Source organism: Herpailurus yagouaroundi, unplaced genomic scaffold (genome assembly GCF_014898765.1).
Source record: "Herpailurus yagouaroundi ecotype Mexico unplaced genomic scaffold, PumYag 207, whole genome shotgun sequence".
In the NCBI taxonomy this organism is placed as follows: Eukaryota; Metazoa; Chordata; class Mammalia; order Carnivora; family Felidae; genus Herpailurus; species Herpailurus yagouaroundi.
In genome coordinates, this window is record NW_024412438.1 from 2,841,298 (window position 1) to 2,866,311 (window position 25,014).

Here is a 25,014-nt window from a genome sequence, read left to right on the forward strand (position 1 = left end):
GATTCTGTCATCTGCAAATAAAGATAGTTCTCCTCCTTCCTTTCCAATCCAGGTTCCTTTAATTTCTTTTTTTGCCTTAATGCACTGGCTACAACCTCCCATACAATGTTGAATAGAAGTGGTGGACGAGAGCAGACATGCTTGTCTTGTCCCTGATCTTTGGGGAAAGTATTTGGTCTCATCGTTATGATAATATTAGCTGTGGATTCCTTCTAGATGTTCTTCATTAGGCTAAGGACGTCCCCACTATTTGTAATATGCCGAGAAACATTTTTTATAGAAAGACATTCTATAAATGTTTTTGTAAGCTAAGGACGTCCCCACTATTTGTAATTTGCTGAGAAACATTTTTTATAGAAAAGCATTCTATAAAAAAAAAACATTTTTTATAGAAAAAATGTTTGTCAAATGACTTTTCTACATTGATTGAGACGATCATAGGATTTTCTTTTCTAGTCAATTGATATGGATTTTGAGTTTTGAATGTTAAACCAGCCTTGCATTTCTCAAGTCAGCTTCACTTGGTCATGATTGTTGAATTTGATTTGGTAAAATTTTGTTAAGAATGTGTGCATCTATGGTCATGAAAGATATTGCCTGATAGCTTTATTTTCTTGTCATGCCTTTGTCTGAGTTGATGTCAAGGTAATACCCACTGAGTTACTACTTCTAGTGTTTTTCATTCTTTTTCATATTTCCATAGGGTATCATTTTCTTCCTGCCTGAAGTACTTCTTTCTTTTTCCTTGTTTATTTATTTTGAGACAGAGAGAGAGACTGATAGAGGGAGAGACAGAATCCCAGGCAGGTTCTGCGCTGTCAGCACAGAGCCTGAGGCAGGACTAGAACTCAGAAAACCATGAGATCATGGTTTGAGCCAAGGTCAAGAGTCAGACGCTCAACCAACTGAGCTACCTAGGCGCCCCACTGCCTGAAGTACTTCTTTTCACATTTATCACAGTATGGGTCTGTTGGGGAACCTGACTGATAGTGTTGGTAAAGTCTACTCTATCCTTCCTGATTTTCTACTTGATCTATCAACTACCAAAAGAGGGGTATTGAAATCGCCAACTATAATTGTGGATTGGCCATTTCTTCTTGCATTCTATTAGGTTTTGCCTCAGGTATTTGGAATGTCTTTTATTAGGTGCATAAGTGTTTATATTGTTTGTGTTTCCGATGAAATGACTACCTTATCCTTGTGAAATGATAACTTTATCTCTGTTAGTATCATTTACTCTGAAATAGTCTTTGATATTAAGGTAAGTACTATTAACATGGTATTTCTCTATCCATCTTTTTACTTTTAATCTATTTGTGCCCTTATACTTAAAGCATTTTTTTATAGATAGCATAGAGTTAGTTCTTGCTTTCTAATCCAATATGTCAATCTCTACCTTTTAACTAAAGTGTTTAGACCATTTACATTAATGTGATTGTTGATAAGGTTAGAGCTAAGTCTGTTATTTTGCTGTTTGTTTTCTATTTGTCCCATCTGTTCTTTGTTTTCTTTTCTCTTTTTTTCTACCTTCTTTTCGAACAACTGAGTATTTTTTATGATTCCATTTTCTTCCTTTATTGGTTTATTAACTTTATAATTCTTTGTTTTGTTTACTTTATTGGTTGTTTTGGGTTTATAGTATAGATATTTAACTTACCACAGTCTATCTTCAAGTGACATGGGATCATTTCACATATAGTATAAGAATATTACCATTGTGTCCTCCATTCCTTCCTTCCTAGCTACATTAACGTTATTTTTGTAAAGAATCACTTACCTGTTAAGTAGACTTAAGTATAATTTAAGAATCTTACATATTGAATCAAGTAGTTACCACTTCCAATGTCCTTCATTCCTTTTTGTATCTCCATATTTCCATCTGGTATCATTTTCTTTCTGCCTAAGAGACTTCTTTTGACATTTCTAATAGTATGGGTCTGCTGGTGATGAATTATCTCAGCTTTTACGTGTCTGCAAAAGCCTTTATTTTGTATTCCTTGTGAAAGACATTTTTGCTGGCACAGAATTATAGGTTGAGAGTTTTTTCTTCTTTCAGTATTTTTTTTAAATTTTTTTTTTCAACGTTTATTTTTTTTATTTTTGGGACAGAGAGAGACAGAGCATGAACGGGGGAGGGGCAGAGAGAGAGGGAGACACAGAATCGGAAACAGGCTCCAGGCTCTGAGCCATCAGCCCAGAGCCCGACACGGGGCTCGAACTCACGGACCGCGAGATCGTGACCTGGCTGAAGTGGGACGCTTAACCGACTGCGCCACCCAGGCGCCCCCTTTCAGTATTTTAAAGATGTTGCTCTACTGTCTTCTTGTATGCGTTGTTTCTGACAAGAAATCTGCCTTCCTTCTTTGTTCTCCTGTGACTGCGTTTTTCCTCTCTACATGATTTTTCATGGATCAAGGATTTTTGAATTAATGGACTCTTTTATCCAATGCCTTGGGTGCCTGTAAAGTTTCAATACTTTGTACTTTGGATTTACTAAAACCTTACTTTCTGTCTGCCACTCTGCTTGGCATAAAATGGCATTTCCTTTTCTATCAGGCCAAATGTTTCCGTTCTCCTTTTCTTAGGGCTCATACTGAAAATCAAGCAAACAAACAAATAAAATATTTGGATCTGACTTTAATGAAAAAGTTTACATATTTTTCTTAATGATGCTGGTCAAGCATTGTCCTTTTACCCTTCTTTTCATGTCAATCAATGAGCCTCTGTCCTGTTCTTTGTATGAAAAATAACACCAACACTTTATGACTGATATTTAAATTTTTTTTAACGTTGATTTACTTTTGAGAGACAGAGAGAAAGCACGAACAGGAGAGGGGCAGGGACAGGGAAACACAGAATCTGTGTGAGAGAGGGAGACACAGAATCTGGTGCAGGCTCCAGGCTCTGAGCTATCAGCACAGAGCCTAACACAGGGCTCGAACCCACGAACCCATGAGACCATGACCTGAGCCAAAGTCGGACACTTAACCGACTGAGCCACCCAGGCGCCCCTTATGACTGATATCTTAAAGCTACCTAGTATTTTCATAAATAACATTACCTATAAAACTACACGTGTATATCATTTTTTCAAATTTTTTTTAATGCTTATTTATTATTGAAAGACAGAGCATGAGCAGGGGAGGGGCAGAGAGAGAGGGAGACACAGAATCCCAAGCAGGCTCCAGGCTCCAGCTGTCAGCACAGAGCCCGACGTGGGGCTCGAACTCGCGAACCGCGAGATCATGACCTGAGCCGAAGTCGGATGCCCGACTGACCGAACCCCCCCAGGCGCCCCTCATTTTTCTTAATATATAAGGAGAATAAGAGCACCAACACCAACAGTACTCATCATAAAATGTGTCATTCATTAAGAGCCCACTAAATGAAATTTTACAGCTTGTCTACTTCTCCCAATCGTTCCATAACTACATTCAATCCAATCAATATTATTATCACCATATTAGAGTGAAAAATGAGGCTACTTCATAAGTGAAGTCATCTTTCCAAGTTCATGTATCTATTAAGCATCAGTTGGGGTTCACCTGGGGATCTCCCTAGCCCTTGACTCCATGTTCTCTCCACTGCACCCTGGTGACTTATGGAAGGCTGGTTACACATCCTATTTTCCCTACTTTTTTGATCTCATCACCTATGTGGGTGGCACTTATTCATTAGTAACATACTACAAGTGCAGATATTGAAACCTTACTGCCGAAGTTGATAGTGTTCAAAACACCAGCTGGTTCAGTCGAAGCAACAGCACACAACACACGGGAGGCAAGATTAGCACTCATCACTTCACGTGCTCCATGGGGACAGGAGCCCAAGAGTTTCTGACCTCCAGATCTAGAGGAGGTGTTGTTTTACATAGCGAGCTCAGTGAGAAATTCTGACAGTCCACCAATCAGGGGGCATCTGCCTTTCTCATTGCAAAATCTGGCTGACTGGCTGTGCTTCCCTCACAGCAAAGTCTTCCTTCTCATTATCCATCAGTCTTCTCAGGGAGGAGCTCAGCCCTTGCAAACTCTTCTAAAAGAGAAGAGCTCTGCTCCTGAAGCCTGAGCGTACCCAACCCATTACCAAAGGCGATGACAAATGTAATGATGCCTGGATGAAAATTCCAGTAATGTCACTTGCCAAATACTTGCTATATGGCAGGTAAATTAAACTCTCCAAACCCGTTCTTTGTGGTCAACATAATAGTATCTACCATTTTGGGGTTATCTATCTACATAAGCTGCTTAGTACTGTGCCTGGCCCATAAATCTTCAGTGCTATTAGCTTGTGTTATGTAAATAGCCACCTTCTGGGTCTGTTTTCTGTTTTAAAAATGAAGAGATAAACTGACTTACAGATGCATCGTGGGACTTGGCTAACCTCCCCGCAAGGGAGGACGCGGGCTGTTGACTGACGTGAACTGCAATTGCTCTAAGGAGGGAGACTTGAGCCGGGATCACGAACCTCCAGTTCAACTCAGGGTTTGCAGACATCAGTCAGTTATTCTTCATGAGTGTGTTTACTTGGGGCAATAACTCGTGGTCTGTAAGCCCGGTGAGACAGATAGAGAGCCACAGATAAATAGGCAAAGGTCAGAGATGGGAAATTGGGAGGAGTCTGGCATGGCCAAACAGATTTCAGTATTTCAGTGATGATGGAAAACTGCCATATTTTCAAGGCCGATGGAGTAGCCTTCCAGATTACGTTTACATGTAATCACCTATTACAAAATTGTCAACTTGTCTTTTTTTTTTTTTTAGTCCTCAAAGTGCATGCTTCAACTTGCTCAGTTGTTTAACAAATCTTTACTGAATATTTTCGACATTCTAGCCACTGAGAATACAAAAGCAATTAAGACAGCTTGCAGCCTCAAGTAACACACTCTTTCATGGTGGAGAGATCGAGGGAAACATACAAATGGGTAATTACCATCCAATACAGCGATTCTAATATTGCAGGGCTCTCCGTGCATGGAGAGAGGTCATTTCATACAGCTTGCTGGGACCAGGCAAAGTCCTGGAGGAAGAAAGATAAGTTGGAATCAGCCAAGTGAAAGAGAAAAAGGGATGTGGAGAAAACAGTAGGTACCCACAGTGGTTGGGTCTGCCAGGGCCCCAGGGCCACAGACAGGACAGAAAAGAGGAAGTGAGGAAGCACCAGGCCCAGAGTTAAATACTAAGTTGTCTCTCTTGTGCTGCTTGGCCATACCTCCTTAGAGTGCACGCTGTTGTTACTCGGTATGATTCTGGACAAATATCTTTCAAGATCCCACCTTCCTCACCTGTAATACGACGTGGAGGGTGGGGCCAGATATTCCTTAAGATCTACTGTAGCTGAGGTCTAGAATGAATCTGATTCCCAGGAAAGGACATTCTAAAGTAGGGCACATTACTTACACAGCTCACCCGCCATCAGCAATCCTTTGTTTTTCTGGAGGGGTTTCGGCAGGTGAGGTCTCTGCTTCTTGTGCTGACAACATCTGCATGAATTATTTACGCCCACAAGATAGGGGCACAGAATTATGTACATTCAAAGATATTTGGCTGGACTTCTCATTAACCTTTTCAAATTCTCATGAAATCCATAAATGGGATTCGCGAAAGCTGCTTTCAGTCGTATTTGTGGATGCTACTCAGACCTACGTGTCATTTGCTCATCCACGTTAATCTATTTCCTTAAATGTGTTCTGGCAGAGAGCTGACCACTGGCACCTTAATGGCACCCTCTTTCGGCTGCGCCTCACTCTTTCCCCGGCGCATTCCTCCAGTACGCAGTCACTCAGCACATCATTTTTGAGTGCTATCAGTGTTAAATTCACAGTATTTATCACGGAAGGAAATAAAATTGGGGGGAAAAAAACAACCCTTTTCCCGTAGAGCCTTCGGGCTACCTTATAGGAAAGGTAGATTATTGTAACACAAGCTGGAACGTTGAAAGCGACCTTTTACAAAAGACCAAGGTCAGGTTCTATGGGGACGCAAAAGTCTTTGTGTGTCAACGTCTAAGCATTTACAATTTTGAGAACAATAGAAAGTTAGGCGAATACCAGTGTTTCGTGTGTCGGAAAGACCTTGAGACGGTGCACTTTCGCCCTCTGACCTTGCCTCCGTCCACCTTCTCTGCAATGCTGCCTTGGGTTGCATCTGCCATCGCGTGCCTTCTGGGTTTTCTTGAGGGAGCCACGCAGACTCTGGCTTCCCTGAGACTCGGTACGATCCGCCGATGCTTCTGTCCTTTGTGCCTCTCCCCGTCTGTCACAGGGGCAATCCCAAGGAACATCGGGAGCGTTCCTGGCCCAGACCCTCCAGCACAGGCCCTCCACGGCCCACCCAGTCTGAGCCGGCCAGCCCTAATGGAGCTACAGCCCTTGTACAGCAATGGTGAGGGTTCCCCAAGGAGCTCAGGGCTCCAGGGACGAGCCAGGCTGGGAGGACAGACTGAGCGACAGCCCGTGGCTGAGCCACACGCCATTTAGTTTTAAAGTTTATTTGTTTGTTTTGGGAGAGAAAGAGCACACGGGTAGGGGAGACACAGAGAGAGAGAGAGGGAGGGAGAGAGAGAATCGCAAGCAGGCTCCACACCGTCAGCCCAGAGCCCGACATGGGGGCTCAACGTCATGGACCGTGAGATCATGACCTGAGTTGAAATCAAGAGTCGGGCGCTTAACCGACTGAGTCACCCAGACACCGCAGAGTCACATTCAGTTTTAAAATGACATTCCTGGCACTGTGTCTGAGACAGAAGACGGTTATGAACTTGGTGGCTGAGAAGAATCTAGAACGTGGGCTCTTGACTACAACTGGCTATGGTCTCCTCTCTCACAGTCAGTCCTGGCGATGACGACCTGGTTTATTCCCAGATCTGGAGCAGACAGCACAGAGAAGGAAGTCCAGGTGAGACCTCTTCGCGACATGCAGAGGGGAGGCGGCAGCGTGCGAGCGGATCCGCAAGGGGCCTCTGGTCAGGCCACCCGAGTAGTGCGACACGGAAGGCAGGCATCGTCTGTTCCTCTCGTGCTGCTGTTATAGGACTGCGTCCCTTCCCGCTTGCCCGTGTGCACTGCCGCCGGAACCCCATAAAGTCTCTGAGGACAGACGCTGTCATTTTTTTATTAATGTATCAGTAGCATCTAGTTCAATGCTTAGAAAAGTGTGGGCCTCTTCAAATATTTTTTGAAAGGACGCATGGCCAGCAATTGCTTGCATAAGCCGCTCATAACCTAAGGTGTAGACGATCATCGTTCTCCTAACTGGTCTCTTTATTCCTGATCTCCTCCCCGGGCCCCCAGCACTCGGTTTCCAGCACGATGCCTCTGAGAGCCCACGGCCGATCACACCCTTCCTAGAACAACTGCCTCAGCGGCTTTTCGTTCCAAAGCCAGACCCTTGCCTCCCGCCTCCTCGAAGCTCTGTTCTTACTCTCGCCTCGCAGACCCTTGCTGCTTTCCTTACCAAACTGGGCTGTCACATGCTTCGGTGCTCACGTGTCTTATTTGTCCTGGAATGTCCCTACCCCCACCTAGTGTACCCAGTGAGCCCTGCTCCCATGTCAAGACATAGTTCAGGTTTGTCTGAGAAACTCGGGGTGCCTCTGTCAGCCCTCCCTGTGTCCAGCCTCTGCAACAGCGACAGAGTTGAGTCTGTACCTCGGTCTCGGTGCGCGTAATACTCGATGCGTTTCTTCCACGCCCGTTTATCCCCCCTAAAAATTATAGGCCCTTTGAGCATATGGGCTGAACCTGTAGTCATTTCTCTGCCCTTGTGGCTCACCAGTGCTTAATAGAAGGTCGTTGTGGGGGCGCCCGGGTGGCTCAGTGGGTTGAGCGTCCGACTTCAGCTCAGGCCATGATCTCACAGCTCGTGAGTTCAAGCCCCACATTGGGCTCCGTGCTGACGGCTCAGAGTCTGGAGCCTGCTTCCGATTCTATGTCTCTCTCTCTCTCTCTCTCTCTTTCTCAAAAATAAATAAACATTAAAAAGAATTTTTTTTAAAAAGGTCCTTGCCCACTGAGCATTTTGGCTGAATAAATACAAGAAAGAGATCCTGAGGACCCCTTGGACGGATAGAAGAGACGTACACACTGAGATTTCTTAAGGCTTCACCGCAAATCTCCACTGGGAATTTACCGTGTGGCCTTAGGATGCCAACCCCCTCTCCAGCCTCCTCCACTTTCCCCTCACAGACTAAACCACACGTGCCACCTTCCCCTAACCAGCGTGGCCATAGAGGCCCTGAGTGGGGGTGGGACGGGGGCAGGGACCCGCTTTGCCGGAGCAATGAGCGGTGGAGAAAGAAAGAAACGCCGGGAAGCCACTCTGGGCATTTGGTGGGCAGGGGAAAGGCTTTATCAGTGTGTGGGGAAGGGGTGCTCTGTCTGAGGCTGGGAGGAATCCAGCAGAGCCAACAGTCAACAGCTCAGGCAGCAGAGGAAAGGCTTAAGTGCATCACGAGGGGGTTGTTAAGTTGTCACCCGCAGCTAACACTTTTCTTTCCTCCTCCCACCCACCAGCACGTTCACCAAGGACGCATCAGAAGGGTGAGGTAGGTCCCCTTTTCTGGCTCTCTCTCCCTTCTGTTCTTCCTCACCCGTCCTTGGGTACTTACTGTTTGTAGGTTTTCCACCAGGAACCTGCAATCATCTATTCAGAGGTGAAGAGGGCAGACCCCGACGACCCTGCACGGCAGGACCGTGAGGAGGCCGCAGAAGGCTATGAGAATGTCCCATGCGCGTCGCTGGCCTTGGACCACTAGCCCCATACCCAGAGCGGCCCCCAGATGCCTTCTCCCCATTCCCTGCGACCACTCACCTTCCGTCTGGGAGGCTGGGTGAAAGATCCGTCCCACTCCTCCGTGCCTGAGTCTGGGTGTTCTGTGGGAACAGAAGGGGCAGCATTTCAGTAAATGCTGCACGTTTTCACAGTGGAGACACACATGAGGCAGGGCGGTTGGGCCTTCACCTCCTGGGCCTGAGGAGCAGAGGAGGAAGGAGGGATCGTCTAGCCAGGATCACGAGGTCACCATCAATGGCCACGTGTTCCAAGCGTGATCAAAAGCCTTCAATGCACCATCTCTGAATAAACAGTTTGCTCCAAACACCTTGCTTCCTTTTTTAGGTAGATAGATGGTAAGTGATGATGCTGATGCAGATATTAATGAATAAGACTTGGGGGCACCTGGGTGGCTGAGTCGGTTGAGGGTCCGCCTTCAGCTCAGGTCATGATCTGGCAGTCCGTGAGTTCGAGCCCTGCGTCGGGCTCTGTGCTGACAGCTCAGAGCCTGGAGCCTGCTTCGGATTCTGTGTCTCCCTCTCTCTCTGCCCCTCCCCTGCTCGTGCTCTGTCTCTCTCTGTCTCAAAAGTAAACATTAAAAAAAATTTTTTTTTAATGACTAAGATTCGGGGACGCCTGGGTGGCTCAGTCGGTTGAGCATCTGACTTCAGCTCATGTCATGATCTCACAGTCCATGAGTTCAAGCCCCACGTCGGGCTTTGTGCTGACAGCTCAGACCCTGGAGACTGCTTCGGCTTCTGTGTCTCCCTCTCTCTCCCTGCCCTTCCCCTGTGCACGCTCTGTCTCTGTCTCAAGAATAAATAAACATTTAAAAAAAATTTAAAAAAAAAGATAGATGCAGGTATGGGACACACACCCCAACCCACACAGAGTCTGTGGTCTTCAAGACCCTTCCTCTCTCACAACATCAAACTTCCCCTGTACCCGTAGCAGCTGATTTCCACCGTCTAATTGTTCAACATCCACTACTTGGAGGCTCCGGAGGCCTGACCACCAACCCCGGAAGCCCAGTGGAGCTGGCGACTCTCACGACTCAGCAGGCGAAGCCTAGTGCCGCCCCGGAGCCCACATGGCCTGAGCCGGCAGAGGAGGGAGGGGGCACGGCAGTCCTGGGCCCACGGGAGACACCCTCCCTCTGCCCACCGGCTCCCGCTCGATTCCTCCAGGGCCTAGCAAAAGCACTGTCTACCACTGAAGAAACATTGGACACGTGTGGGGGATAAGTTGAAGGATTCTCTGAGCTTGCACCAATGGGTTAACAAGGCTTGGGGCGGAAAGCCGCTTCCACAGGACGAAAGCGTCTGCGAACAGGCAGAGGCAGAGGGCCGCCACCGTAGGGCGAAAGCGCCCCACGTTAGCCAGCGAGAAAGATGGCTCGTTAAGCCTGAGGCGGCATGCCTCACTTATCTTAGTCCCTAGAAAAGTTAAGATAAACAGAAACGGTGCCTGAAAAAGGGCCGCCTGCTGGGCGCCCAGATGTCCATCTGTCTTGACCCTAAGCCCTAACACCGCATACCTTCGAAACCCCTACTCTCTCACACACGTGAATTAACAATTAGTGTTTTATCATTTCTTTCTGCACATCCATCACGTACGTAAGCCTTCTGACCCTAATAAATACGGAGCGAGGACCCTTACTCGGGGTTCTTGTCTCCGCCCGCACATTAGCCTCTCTCGTCATCATTTCTGCGTCCACTCTCTTGCTGGACGAGAGAGAACTCCAGACTCAAAGTCTGCAACAAAAATAGCATGCCATGTGTGCTTAAGTCTCTGGAGAAGGGGCAGAGTCGCTTGGAGTCACTTGTGTTCGTAAGGGATAGCTGGAGTTGTTAGCCTGTATCACCTGGGGTGACGCTGAACTGTTCGCAACCACAAAAACAACAGGCCTTAGCAAGCTAGCGCACTCACTGATGACGGCTGTGTATGAGCTGATACGAGTTATGGGCAGCGTGGATTTTACACCCCACCCCTTGTTTATGACGTTAAGTAAACAGCACAGTGACGCTTTGCAAACCTCTGAAATAACTCAAGAATAAAAAGTAATAAGTGTATTTCAGATGTTATTCTTCTCCCCCGTGGGCGTCGGAAGCTTGAACAGCAGGAAGTGTAACAGACAGCAAAATGCAGTCCAGTCTGAGGTTTCAATCGTAGCCTTAAGAAATCAGCTGGCGAGCTAATTTGCTGAGGGACAAAAGTGATGTCCTTCGTAAAGAGGAAATACATATTAAAAAAAATTTTAATGTTTATTTTTGAGAAAAAGACACAGCGTGCAAGCAGGGGAGGGGCAGAGAGAGAGGGAGACACAGAATCCAAAGCAGGCTCCAGGCTCCAAGCTGTCAGCACAGAGCCCGACGTGGGCTCGAACTCATGAACCGCGAGATCATGACCTGAGCCAAAATCAGACGCTTAACCGACTGAGCCACCCAGGCGCCCCTCTTTTTTTTTTTTTTTTAATTTTCTTTTTTAAGTTTTTTCTTAAGTAAGCTCTACACCCAACATGGGGCTTGAACTCATGACCCTGAGATCGAGTCACATGGCTCCACCGAGTGAGCCACCCAGGTGCCAGGAAATACGGATTTTTATTATGAAAGGGGAACTTGATGTCTTATTTCCATATCATCAGATACAAAGTGCTATCTAGAACGTATGCCTGGCCTTTAAAGAGAGCAAGAAATCCGGGTGAAATCTGTGTCTACGCTTCAATCTTGCTCTGAATGCCCCCCAACTTTGGGCTGCGGGAAGAATAAAGCCATATAAGGAAGGCAGGACATGCCATGAGGTGCCAGCTGTGGGAAACCCATCTGAAAGAGTGGTGACAAAAGGGAGCATCAAGGCAGCATCCCGGGCCCAGTAAGAGTCACTCTCCAGGAGGGCATGTCCACAGTGTGAGTACCCACCATGATGGCAGCCACTCGAGCAGACAGGATCAGCAATGCCAGCGAGACATGAGGACGGCAGGGGGACAGAACTGTTCTGAGGGGATGCAGACCTTCCTTCCAGAACCCCTTGTCCAGGTCCTCAAACTGAGGACCAACAGTACCTGTGAGCAGTCAGGGAGACTCTGAGGAATGTTTAGGAGAACATCCAAGAGGAAATCATGTGTCCAAGCAGTCAAGAAGGTAACGTGGGAGACATCAAGATTTAAGACATTATTTTCATTCTTTGCATTATATTGATTTTGTTTATTTACAAATGTCTTGAAGAGTAATTTATACACAATAAATCACACATACCTAAAGTATACAATTCGATGTTTTGACAGTTGTATGCATCCACAAAACCACCACCACAATCAAGGTCCCAAACATCTCCCTCACTGCCCAGGGCATCACGAGATGCTTCCTAGCACCGAAGATTAGAGCATATTTTTCTAAAGTTTTACATCAATAGGATCATATAGTATATACTCTTTTGCGCCTGGCTTCATTCCCCAAGCAAAAGAATTCTGAGATTCATTCACATTGTTTCAAATCGCCACAACACATTCCTTTTTGCTGCTGAATAATATTCCACTGTGTGGAATATTCCATTCATTGTCTGTTCATTCATTGTCCATTCATGTCTGTAAATGGACATTTGGACTGTTTTGTTCTTCATTATGAAAAATAAACCTTGCCATGAAAATTCACGAACGAGTGTTTGTGTGGACATGTTTCCGCTGCTCGTTTGTATACACCCGGGAGTCTAATTGCCGAGTCACACGGTAGATTCGTGTTTAACGTTTGAATACTCTTTTCCAAACCGCTACGCCATTTCATGCCCCCGCGAGTGCTGATAGTTACAGGTGTTCTGCTCCCTTGCCAACTCTTGGCGTTTGCAGTCTTTCACTTGAGCCATTGCAAGGAGGGTGTGCGGTAGTGTGGTGTGATGTCCTTGTGGCTTCCGTTTCCCTGGTGACCCGTGGTTCCGCTGTCTTCCCAAGTCCTTACTGGCCCTCTGCACATCTTCTCGGGAGAAGGGTCTGTCCACATCTACCCCTTCTTTGTTGGGTTCCTTGTCTTTTTTATGATTGAATTGCAAGAGTTGTTTTTCCAAGTCTGGTCTGATTTGCATGTTGCAAATATCTTCTCTATGGCTGTAGCTTGCTATTCATTTTCTTTTTTTTTTTTTAATTTTTTTTAACGTTTATTTATTTTTGAGACAGAGAGAGACAGAGCATGAACGGGAGAGGGTCAGAGAGAGAGGGAGACACAGAATCCGAAACAGGCTCCAGGCTCTGAGCAGTCAGCACAGAGCCCGACGCGGGGCTCGAACTCACGGACCGTGAGATCGTGACCTGAGCTGAAGTCGGACGCTTAACTGACTGAGCCCCCCAGGCGCCCCTCATTTTCTTAACAGTAGTTTTTGAAGAGCCAAAGTTTGTAGTTTTGATGAAGTCCCATTTATCAACTTTTTAATGTTAGGAGTCTACTTTGTGTTTCCTATCTGAGAAGGTACACCCCCGAGGTCAAAAGATCCTCTTCTATTTTTTTCCTAGAAATTTTATAGTTTTCGCGTCTACATTCAGGCCTATGCACTATTTATTTATTTTTTTTTTTTAATTTTTTTTTTCAACGTTTATTTATTTTTGGGACAGAGAGAGACAGAGCATGAACGGGGGAGGGGCAGAGAGAGAGGGAGACACAGAATCGGAAACAGGCTCCGGGCTCCGAGCCATCAGCCCAGAGCCCGACGCGGGGCTCGAACTCACGGACCGCGAGATCGTGACCTGGCTGAAGTCGGACGCTTAACCGACTGCGCCACCCAGGCGCCCCAGGCCTATGCACTATTTAAAGTTCATTTTTCGTGTGCGTAGAACATGGGGGAAATGTTCACTTTCTTTCCTGTGAAATGCACTTGTTCCAGCCCTGTTTGCCGAGTAAGCATTCTTCTCTCTCTCCCTCCCTCCCTCCCTCCCTCCCTCTCTCTCTCTTTAACGTTTTGTTTTATTTATTTTTGAGAAAGTAAAAGAGAAACAGAGAGAGAGAGAGGGAAAGGGGCAGAGAGAGAGACAGAGAGAAAGAGAGACAGAGAATCTGAAGCAGGTTCCGCACCGTCAGTACAGAGCCTGACATGGGACTCAATCTCACAAACTGCGAGATCATGACCTGAGCCGAAGCCGTACGCCTAACTGACTGAGCCACCCAGGCGCCCCCCTTTTGCCTCTTTTTAATTGAGTTTCTTCTTCTTCTTCTCCAGTTACTGGAGTTATTTATGTATTTGAGATACACATCCCTGTATCAGACACATGCTTAGCAAATATTCCCTCCTGGTTTGTGACCTGCCTCCATATTCTCTTCACTGTGTCTTTCAAAGAGCAAAGATTTTTAACTTAATGGAAATTAGTTACCTTTTTTTGTCTTACAGTTTATGTTTTGTGTAGCCTGTTTAAAAACTATTTGCTCTAGGGGCGCCTGGGTGGCGCAGTCGGTTAAGCGTCCGACTTCAGCCAGGTCACGATCTCGCGGTCTGTGAGTTCGAGCCCCGTGTCAGGCTCTGGGCTGATGGCTCAGAGCCTGGAGCCTGTTTCCGATTCTGTGTCTCCCTCTCTCTCTGCCCCTCCCCCATTCATGCTCTGTCTCTCTCTGTCCCAAAAATAAATAAACGTTGAAAAAAAAAATTTAAAAAAATAAAAACTATTTGCTCTCCCTCCCAAATAAATAAATAAATAAATACTATTTGCTTAACAGATTATCAAAAGGTTCTTGGTCCACCTTTTCTTTATGAAATGGAACAGTTTTAACTCTCATTTCTGTGTATGTGGTTCATATCAAGTTAACTTTTGTATACGGCAAGAGGTGAGAGTCAACGTTAATTTTTCCCATACAAATATCCAGTTTTGCCACCATTTCCTTAAAAACAAACAAAAAAAAAGCCCATCTTTTTCCTTTGTTGTAACCCTGGTCGATGATCAGTTGACCGTATCAATGTAAGCCTACCTCTGCATTATCAGTAGATGGTCTTATACATCTATCCTTAAGCCCAAAAGCACACTTTCTTGATTATTGCTGCTTTGTGTTAAGTCTTGAGATCAGTTGGATGAGCTCATGGACTTTGTTGTTTTTTTCCAAAATCATTTTAATTAATCTTGCCTTTCCGTATGAATCTTTCCATTGATTTTTAAGTTCATTCGAAAAAGCCTGTTAGAATCTCAGTTAAGGTTCCTATGAATCTATAGATGAACATGAAGAGAACCGCCCTCTTAAAGACACTGTCTTCCAATCCGTGAACTTCATACAACTTTCAATTTTGCACACTTTTTATTAAATGTATTCCTAATTGTTTTATATTGCATGCCAATATAAGTGGAGTTTTTATTCCATTATTTTATTATCTTTGTAATGTTTATTCACCTTTGAGAGAGACAGAGACAGAATGCAAGTGGGTCAGGGGCAGAGAGAGAGGGAGACACAGAATCGGAAACAGGCTCCAGGCTCCGAGCCGTCAGCCCAGAGCCCGACGCGGGGCTCGAACTCACGGACCGCGAGATCGCGACCTGGCTGAAGTCGGACGCTCAACCGACTGCGCCACCCAGGCGCCCCAGGCTATGAGGTTTTGATACTAACACTGGAGTAGCGAAATCCCAGAGCTTGGTTATTGTGGATTCGTTTAGATCTAGACCTTCCGGTGTTTGGTTTTTTGCTTCCCTCTGATTTGTACTTCTCTGCTCACCCTCCCTGCCTTCTCCTAGATGATTTTTAGTGTAGTGTCGTATAATTTTTAGTGTTTTATTCAGTTCTAAATAGTCTGTAATAGCCAGCACGATCTTTCTCTGACTCAATAGTGGTATAAAAGTTTGCTGTGGGGCGCCTGGGTGGCGCAGTCGGTTAAGCGTCCGACTTCAGCCAGGTCGCGATCTCGCGGTCCGTGAGTTCGAGCCCCGCGTCGGGCTCTGGGCTGACGGCTCGGAGCCTGGAGCCTGTTTCCGATTCTGTGTCTCCCTCTCTCTCTGCCCCTCCCCCGTTCATGCTCTGTCTCTCTCTGTCCCAAAAATAAATAAACGTTGAAAAAAAAATATTTAAAAAAAAATAATAAATAAAAGTTTGCTGTTAATTTCCAAGTATTTGGGAATTTCCCCCAAAAATGTATTTCTTATGTGGGCCTTTTTCACACTGAAATATTCTAAAGCTTCAATATAATGGTTAATGGTCTGATAATATTACATCGTACAGAAGTATTCTCACTTGCCATTCCATCAGATTTGAATTTTCATTTTTTTTCTATTTTCATAAACATTTTGAGATGGAACTTTTTTTAGAGAAAGAGAGAGTGCACATGCATGAGCAGGGGTGGGAGGTAGAGGGAGGGAGAGAGAGAGGGAGAGGGAGAGAGAGAGAGAGAGAGAGAGAGAGAGAATCTTAAGGAGGCTCCATACCCAGAGTGGAGCCCCACATGGGGCTTGATCTCAGGACCCTGGGATCATGACCTGAGCCAAAATCAAGAGTCAGATGCTTAACCAACTGAGCCACCCAGGCACCCCTGGAATGAAACTTGTCTGTATCTCTGACTTCTTCCTCACAATCAATTCTTATTGGGAAAAGGATTATAAAGAACTTTCTGGCTCTTAACACAGAGATTTACATTATACGGGTCTAGAAACGTTGTACCCAAGTTTCAACACTAGGTGGTTCACTTTGTTTTCTTTTACAAAAATGATAAAAATTAGCGGCAGGGGGCAAGGAGAGGAGCCTGGGTGGCTCAGTCGGTTACGTGTCCAACTTGGGCTCAGGTCATGATCTCACAGTCTGTGGGTTTGAGCCCCACGTCGGGCTCTGTGCTGACAGCTCGGAGCCTGGAGCCTGTTTCGGATTCTGTGTCTGCCTCTCTCTCTGTCCCTCACCTGCTTGCTTGCTCGCTCTCTCTCTCTCTCTCAAAAATAATAAAACATTAAAAAAAAAGAAATTAGCAGCGGGGGGTGCTGCCTGGGTGGCTCAGTTAGTTAAGCGACCAACTTCAGCTCAGGTCATGATTTCTTGGGTCCTGGGTTCATACCCCACATCAGTCTCTGTGCTGACAGCCTGGAGTCTGCTTGGGATTATCTCTCTCTCCCTCCTTCTCTGCCCTAACCCGCTCGCATACTCCCTGCCTTTCTCTGAAAAGTAAATAAACGTTCAAAAAATTAAAAAAAATTTTTTTTCAACGTTTATTTATTTTTGGGACAGAGAGAGACAGAGCATGAACGGGGGAGGGGCAGAGAGAGAGGGAGACACAGAATCGGAAACAGGCTCCAGGCTCTGAGCCGTCAGCCCAGAGCCCGACGCGGGGCTCGAACTCACGGACCGCGAGATCGTGACCTGGTTGAAGTCGGACGCTTAACCGACTGCGCCACCCAGGCGCCCCAAACGTTCAAAAAATTAAAAAAAAAATGGTAGAAATTATTTTTTCTTGTTTAAAGTTTCATTTATTTGGTTACTGTGGAGCTGAATATCAGTTTATATGTTTCTGGCAGTGTTTTCTTCTTTCAATTAGTAGTTAAGGATCAGAACTTTACTGACTTTCTAGAAATTGGAATAGTACTTTTCTAATGAATTATGTGGATACTTTATGAACTGGGGACACTAACTCCTTATGCAGCACGTGGGAATGTAGACAGTCATGATGTGTCACTTTCCTTTTGTGTGTGGCACTCTGACATGTCAAAGTCACCTCAGAGATTATGAAGCTATACTCTGTCCTCAGGTGCTCTCTTCTAGCCGTGGGCTGTGAGCCGTAAGGACATCTGCTGAGACGTCTCTAAATGTCTCTAAACGTGAAATCCAAGCTTAGTTCAAAGAGAGGAAATATCCGTGCGAATGTGGGAAACAGGCCGGTTCTCCAACTGTGTTCTCAAGGAGAATGTCTTAAAGGTCTTACCCCTAATGCGTAAGCCCGAAGCAGCGCCTCACTGATGAACGAAGATGAATTTTAACCCCTAGCGCGGTAGCCTCTCAAAAAGCCCTCTGACTCCTGTGTCCTCCTGAGACCCACCTCTCTGTAGATGAAGTCGTGTTCCCAAACCGTCCCTCCTCGTAACTGTGCACTCTGTCTCCCTTCCTCGGATTGAAGGAGGCTGACTGGATCTACCTACGCATGCCATTCCTGCCTCGACCTCTCCCTCTTCCTTCTGGTGGAGAATCCATGTGATTCTGCCCCCACGGCCGGTATCTCTTGTGCCCCTGAGGTAGGAAGGACCTGTCTTACATGCGGTGTGAGGCGTAAAAGCAGAACAGAGGGAAGGAGACACAAAAGGAAGACGCGGTGGTTGGTGGCCTGCTGAGAAAGTCCTCCGCGGGCTGCAAGTCAGAAAGCTTGGAAAATGAACCCTTCTGTGCAATTCTGGTTTCTGCTCTTTGGCAGTTCCGGGCAGAAGAAAAAGCATCCGTGCCTTCCTCTGTTCTTTCTTCGTGGTTTCCAGGCACGCCGGCCTTCCTGGTCAGCGCCCGGAAGCTCCGAAGCATCTACCTGAGCCGCTTCCCACAGCCCACAAGAGAGCGGTCCCCGTCACTGGAGGCCACGGGAGCTCTGTGGTCACAGCCACCTGCCTGTCATTCCGTGTGAGCACAGCCTGCCTGCAAGGTAACCCTAGCCAGGGAGGAAAGGCAATGAAGGCTGGATAAGAGCCACAAAGAGAAGGGCGGGCCTTACGGGTGGCTATTGATGGAAATTTCAATCTCCTCACGGCTCCGCAGCTGATAAACCCCTGTGATGCGGTCTGAAAACAAACACGCACCACGGGAGTCTTCCCGAGAAGTCCCCGCGTCCCACCAGAATCAAGTAGCATCACCGTGAGCAGCATGCGTTTGCAAAGCCAGCCCCCCCCCCCCCGCCCCCCGGGCACCTTGCCTCCGCTCCAGAGTAGCAAGGTGCCTGCGATACTTGGCACAAACTCCTTTGGCCCCTCGACACCTGATGGGAAGACAGTTGGAAGAGAGAGACCCTTGGACGCTAACTTGGAAGAGAGAAGACACTTGGTCTCCACACAGGCTTAAATCTACTGAACGTGGGACTTGCCCTTTTGTTCATAAAATATCGACGTCTTGTTTCGGAATCGAGAACATGGACCAATTCACGTGACCTCAACTAGAAGTGGGAATTTACTCTTTTTTTGTTATTTATTTATTTTTAATTTTTTAAAAATGTTTTTATTTATTTTTGACAGAGAGAGACAGAGCATGAGTGGGAGAGGGAGACACAGACTCCGAAGCAGGATCCAGGCTCCGAGCTGTCAGCACAGAGCCGGACACGGGGCTCGAACTCACAAACCGTGAGATCATGACCTGAGCCGAAGTCGGACGCTCAACCGACTGAGCCACCCGGGCGCCCCTCTTTTTTGTTTTTTAAAGGATGGCTTTGAGAATACTGATCGGGAAGGTCAAGACCATACTGGAATCAGAAGGCAGCACGCTGTGGGAACCTGGCGGGAACCTGCCCCCGCAGCCGGCCAGACCCCACACCTGCCGTCTGTGTCCCTGGACAGGCTGCTGGGGCTCCCTGCGCCTCTGCCTTCTGGTCCTGGTGAGGATTACAGGAGTTTATCGGTGCGAAGGGCTGGGAACTGTCTGGAACGTACCAAACCCTCAAATTTATTAGCAACTGCTCATCTGTCTGCCTACGCATCGCGGTTCCCATTTTGTTTCTTTCACAGAATTTCCCACCATCTGAAATTCTCCTGTTCGTGTAACCGTCCATTTGTGAGACCTCAGCCCTTCTTCGCAGGCTCCGCGGAGGGGGACAGGCTGCTGCGGCCGTGTGTTGGTGCTGCGACCTCGGGCTCCCTCCCGGCCCAGGGGGGGCGAGTGCGGGGAACCTCCGCGGTCGGATGGAGTCACCGGAATTCACTTGGGTTCGGATCAGACTGACGGAGAAGGTGACACATGAGACACCCGGAAGCGCTGACCCCCGGAAGGGTCTCCTGCGTCACCTGCTTCCGGGAAGGGTCCTGGCCGCCTCATCATGTACAGCAGGCCGCCTGCCCCTGATACGAACACCACGCGCATGAAGAGCTGAGAACCAGCCCCCGCGTTTCTTCCTCAGCTCACCGCTGACACGGAGTTCTACACGAGGCCATAGGTTGGGCCGCGGGAGGAGAGGAAAGGCAGCAGAGGTCTGGCAACCTGCTCGTGTAACACACGTGCCAGATGAGCCCTGAGCCCAGGGCTTTGGTCTATATGACCTCCCCCTGCGGAGGGGCCTGTGCTGTGCAGGCTCAGCCTTGTGGTCACGGGAGACTCTGCTCATGATGAGAAGTCCGGGTCGCCTCGTCCCTTGATGGCCCCTCCCCGAGCATTACATTCTAGTAAGACCCAGCGGCAAACTGGATGCCTTTTCTCCAAAGGGAATACAGTTTGATGCATAATCCGAGGAGCCCATGCCCTAACTTTCTTGTCCTGGCTCCTCGGAGGCCCACGCGGTACCCCTGCTTGTCACGTCAGGGGACGCGAGATCTGCTGTTTCCCACGTGTCAAGTGGCTGAGCAGCTTCTGTGGCAATCAGTGCTTTTGCGGCAACTTCTGTTGCCCTGGGCCTCGCTCAAACCTGACGGCCTCGTGGGTTTCTCGACGATTGGGGAAGACAGACGCACTTCAACGAGGACCATGTTGCCTCCAGAGTCCAAAGAAACCCGCCAAGCGTCGCACGTCTTCTTTAGTGACAGAGGGGCGCAAGCGGCGGTGATTAGCCCGGAGGATGTCCCAAAATGGGGGCCATAATATCATCTCATGTAATAGGGACTCTGTGGGGCCTGAGCGGGATCCTGGGCCTGGTACGTGGCTGAGCAGGTGCTCACACTAGCTCTGAGGATGACGACACTGGTGGTGTGATGGTTGCCTATTTGAAATTTGAGCAAGATTGCACAGACAAGGCCTTCCCAGCTCCTCCCCCTTCCCCCCGCCCTGACCACAGCCTGCCACCATCAGCAGAACCAGAAAGGACAACGGTGACGTCAGACGTGGCAATGACAGGAGAGGAGCCACCTGTCTTCGTGAAAAGCCGCCATCAAATTCAAGAAGGCGGTTCACACCTGCTCAGCTGGCTGCCCTGCGTCTGAATCATTCTGCACGGAGCGTTATGGTCCACGGAGGCCCTACGCTGTTTTACGGTTTTCTGCAAGAATTTGGTAGGAAGTGTCGCCGGTCCTAACCCCACCCCCCGCGTATGTTTGTGTGAGTGCGTGTGTGAAGCAGGGCTGTGGGGTGGAGGGGGGAGCAGTAGCAGGAGAGCCCTTGGCTGCTTGTGTCTGGAAACAGAGCCAGAGATCCCAAAGCCACGTGTGGAGTGGGTTTGGTGGAAAGGGTCAACAGGGCCGGCAAGGGGAGGGTAGAGTGGGGACATCACTGGGACCTCAGCTCCCTCTTTCCCATCAGGTGGGAACAGGAGTCTGTCCCAGAGAGGTCCTCATGCCATCCTGAACCCCTCTCGTGTCTGCGGGGCCTCGGGACTGGAACGGTGACCCAGAGACCGAGCATCACAGGACTTCAGAATGGCCGCCACCCTTCTCTTACGTCTACCTCTCCTGTGCCCGTGGGGACACTCTAGAGGCCGTGCAGGCTGCCAGTGGCAGAGGCTGGGGAGGAGCCGTCAGCGTTCCCGGGGAGCAGAGGGGAGCTCCCCGCCTTCCGGAGCCTTCCGGAGTCACTCCTGCACAACTTCCCCGGGGAGGGCCCTGAACGTCACCTCGACCGTCACCTCGACCGTCACCGCGGCACGTCAGCCAGAGCTTCTCAAACGGGGCTCAGGGACCCTGGGTCGTGAGGACATTTCAAGGTGCCCGTGGGGACCACAGCTACGAAGAGCTCACCCTTCCCGACAAAGGCAGAGTTTGCAGAACGAACAGCTGCTTTAGCGGGCTCAACGGCTTGTTATGGCAGAGAAAGAAGGGAGAAGGTCAGTGACCGGGCGGGTCCCCACAGCAATGAGTCACCTGGGCTGACCACCCCTAACTGAATCAAAATGTACAAGCTCGCTCCTTCATTCACACTCGCCACGTTTCTGCACCCAAAAGCCACGTGTGGCCTGGGCCACCACACTGGGCAGCACAGGCGTGGAAACTTGCCGTGGCAGTAAGTGGCCCTGGACAGGCCTGCCGGGAGGCCAATCCACGTGCGGTTAGTGAGCTCGGGTGTTGGGGCGGCTGCGGGGTTCTGCCCAGCACCGGGGTCCCCTCCGCCAGACTCCGGGTCCCCCAGTCCCAGAGTCCCGCCCCGTCCTCACCTTCAGGGCACCCGGGGCCCAGGCCGTGGAGGGCGACGTGGTGGAGCTTTGCCGTGGGGCCCAGAGGGGCTCTTCCCCCTTCCTGTCCCGGTTGTATCACAAGGACGTCCCCCTGGGGAACAGCTCGGCCCCCTCTGGAGGAGGAGCGTCCCTCAACCTCTCTCTGACCGCAGAACATTCTGGAGACTACTCCTGCGAGGCCGACAACGCCCTGGGGGTCCGGCGCAGCAAGGTGGCCCCCTCAGTGCTGTAGGTGGGCTAATTGAGCCTGGGCTCTCCTTCCGGAAGACAGACCCGAGGTGCCAGCCTCTGAGAAGGAGCATCGGGCTGTGGTTGGCTTGCCGCTGGGTTTTCTCTGTGACTTGTGCTGACGTGGGGACAGGAGCCTGTGCACACAGGGCATCCGGCGGTGGTCTTTCTCCCCGGGGCTGTCCTGAAAGGAACACGCTGCACACCAGCCACGGGACAGACGGGCGAATGTCCACACAACCCCTCCAAACCAGGGCAAGACCCCTGGGGACCCTCCCCGCCCCCCCCGGGGGCTCCCGCCCGGGCCCCAGCCCCCAGAGCCTCCTCACAAGAGGACAAGGGCCACACTCTGGCTGCAGTGATGGGGATGCTGCTTGGGGTCCTGGCCGCTCTGTTCCCTCACCTACCGTTAAGTCCCCTGGGTAACTGAGACGCACAGCCCCTGGGCCAGTTTGGGAGAATTCGCGCAACTAGCCATAACAATGGCAAACACTGAGCACTTGCCGTTGGCCAGATACTGTCACCGTCCCTCGTCACTCGGCATGCACTAAACAAACCCAACCTTCGTTTGGGAGGTTTTCTTGCTGTTTTCCGCATTTCATAGATACAGAAACCAAAGCACAGGGACGTTGAGCAACTTCCCTAAAGCGACCCAGCCAGCAGCTGGCTGGGGAAGCGTGGCCCCAGAGCCCGTGCCCTGTTGCACCCCGTGCTACTCGCAAAGAGTACCCCGAGGCCCCCAGAAGCTGAGTGACTCTCTCAGGTTAATCAGCCAGTAGCCACATCACTCAGCTCTCCAGGCACCCGCTGGCCGTCCTCGGGAGGACAGGCCTCTCGAACATTTTTCATTCTTCCCGCTAACACGCATGAAGCGCCAGCCGTCTGCCGGGCGCCGGGCCAGGAGTGAGAGACACAGCGGGACAGGCTGGGGCACCTCCGGCCAAGAAGCGCGTCGGCCAGCGGTGCGGTGACGTGTGGGTGCCCGTCCCGACCGCACACTCCTGGGCGAGGAGCCCACCAGACCGTCTCCCAAGGTACTTGAAATGAGTGGACCCCTTTCGTACAATCCGTCCCGGAGACACAGCTCGCCCACGGCCGACGCTAACGCTCCGCTGTGCCCGACGGGAGCTGGACCAGTGCCCCCAGCTGAGCCTCTGGGTCTAGTCCCCGTGTTGGGCTGGTTCATTTATCCCACATTTACTATGCATGCACCGTGTGCTAAGGATGCTGGGATTGTCCTGACCGAACAGTCAAAACAGAGCACTCGGGAAGGTCTCCAACGTGGGAATTGGAGCACGAACGTGCCGTGTTCTATATCCCTTGCCTTCTCTGGCACTGAGCACGTGCTGTACCTCCTAGAGGGACCCCTTCTGTCACCTCTTCCCTCCATCCCTATCTAACTCCTACGTCTTCATATTCCAGCCCAGTGTCACCGTCTCTGAGAAGTCTCACTGACTGTCCTCCCGTCTCCACTTTTATTATTTATTTATTTATTTATTTTTAATGTTTGTTTATTTTTGAGAGAGACAGAGACAGAATGAGAGTGGGTCAGGGGCAGAGAGAGAGGGAGACACAGAATCTGAAACAGGCTCCAGGCTCTGAGCCGTCAGCACCGAGCCCGACGCGGGGCTCAAACTCACGAGCCACGAGATCATGACCTGAGCCGAAGTCGGACGCTCAACCGACGGAACCACCCAGGCACCCCCCCGTCTCCCCTTTTAGAAATAATGATGAAACGTTGTAATTCTTAATGATCATAAGAGCTAATCTTGAACACAGCACTTACCGTGTGGCCCGTACTGTTCTAGCTGCTGGACATATGTCAGCTGATTGTACTCAGTATTGTTTGTGTATGAGGACATTAGGCACAGAGAGGGTAAGTAAGTTAGTCAAGGTCACACAGCTAGTAAGTGATAAAGCCTAGCTTTGAACCCAGAAGTAGGGCTCCAGAATCAATACAAAGATGCTGTAGACGTAAGACACTATTTTATGACTATTTCGGGATACGAAAGAGAAACACTGCAGGAAATGTAAACTAAAACCCTGTGTTGATAATAATCGATACGTATGCACATAACTGCATCCTCTTTCTTTCACGTTGGACGTTTGCGTGCAAGACTCCCTCTCACTCAGTGTGAATCTTCTTCTGAACCCCTTTGGTCAACAGTGATATACACCTGTACTTTTAGAGGTGATAACACAGTTTCGAGCGTATCAGAGAATGCCAAGCTTTGTTTAGAGTCAAAGTTTCATTTCTTATCTTGGTTAGACCATGTGTTACTGAAAGTTAAGCATCTTTTCTGGGACACGAGCCCCATATGATAGAAAGATACTCACGCTATCTATATTTTTGAAGGAAATGACAATGAACAACGCTCTTGGGGAAAGTCTCCAACTGGGTGATTATTTTTCTCTGAACTTGACCTGGACCTCTCCAGCTTAGATTAGTCTTGGTCATACCAGGCCTCGGGGGTGACTCCTGACAGACTCCACCTGAACTGCCCACGCACAGTGGATCAGGCAGCAGGCTCCCCGCCTTGAGGACGCTGTGTCTCTCTCAGTACTCGGTCCCCCGACACCGTCTACTTTTAGCCCCTTGCCGACCTTTCTCCACCTGCCCCTCCCGCCTCCATTCACTGTCCTGAGGACTGAACCACGTCTCTGTGCTTTCAGGAACCTTCCAGCCAAGGACCAGGAGCCCTTGTAGAGCCAGGGAGAGTTCCGCCGTTAAGAAGGGGCTCACCTCTGTGAGGTGAGGCTTGTAGGGATGCCTTTGACAGCCCACGTCCTGCCTAGACTCACTTGGGGT

At 49.1% G+C, this 25,014-nt stretch overlaps 1 protein-coding gene across 8 annotated transcripts in view; it reads left to right on the plus strand.

Moving 5' to 3' along the window:
• LOC121015561 (Fc receptor-like protein 2) overlaps positions 1–25,014 on the plus strand; it is a 149,912-nt gene that overhangs the window by 36,108 nt on the left and 88,790 nt on the right. The window contains exons 11-14 of one of the 8 annotated variants that reach the window (XM_040452528.1): positions 6,261–6,380; positions 6,825–6,893; positions 8,510–8,541; positions 8,614–9,093. The exons of 3 other annotated variants lie outside the window; for them this stretch is intronic. In XM_040452528.1, coding sequence (XP_040308462.1) covers positions 6,261–6,380; positions 6,825–6,893; positions 8,510–8,541; positions 8,614–8,751 — 359 coding nt within the window. In that variant the 3' untranslated portion in view covers positions 8,752–9,093. Of the gene's footprint in view, positions 1–2,109; positions 2,150–6,260; positions 6,381–6,824; positions 6,894–8,509; positions 8,542–8,613; positions 9,094–25,014 lie in introns of those variants that run through there. 4 more of the 8 variants (XM_040452529.1, XM_040452530.1, XM_040452531.1 and 1 more) reach the window with 4 other exon arrangements.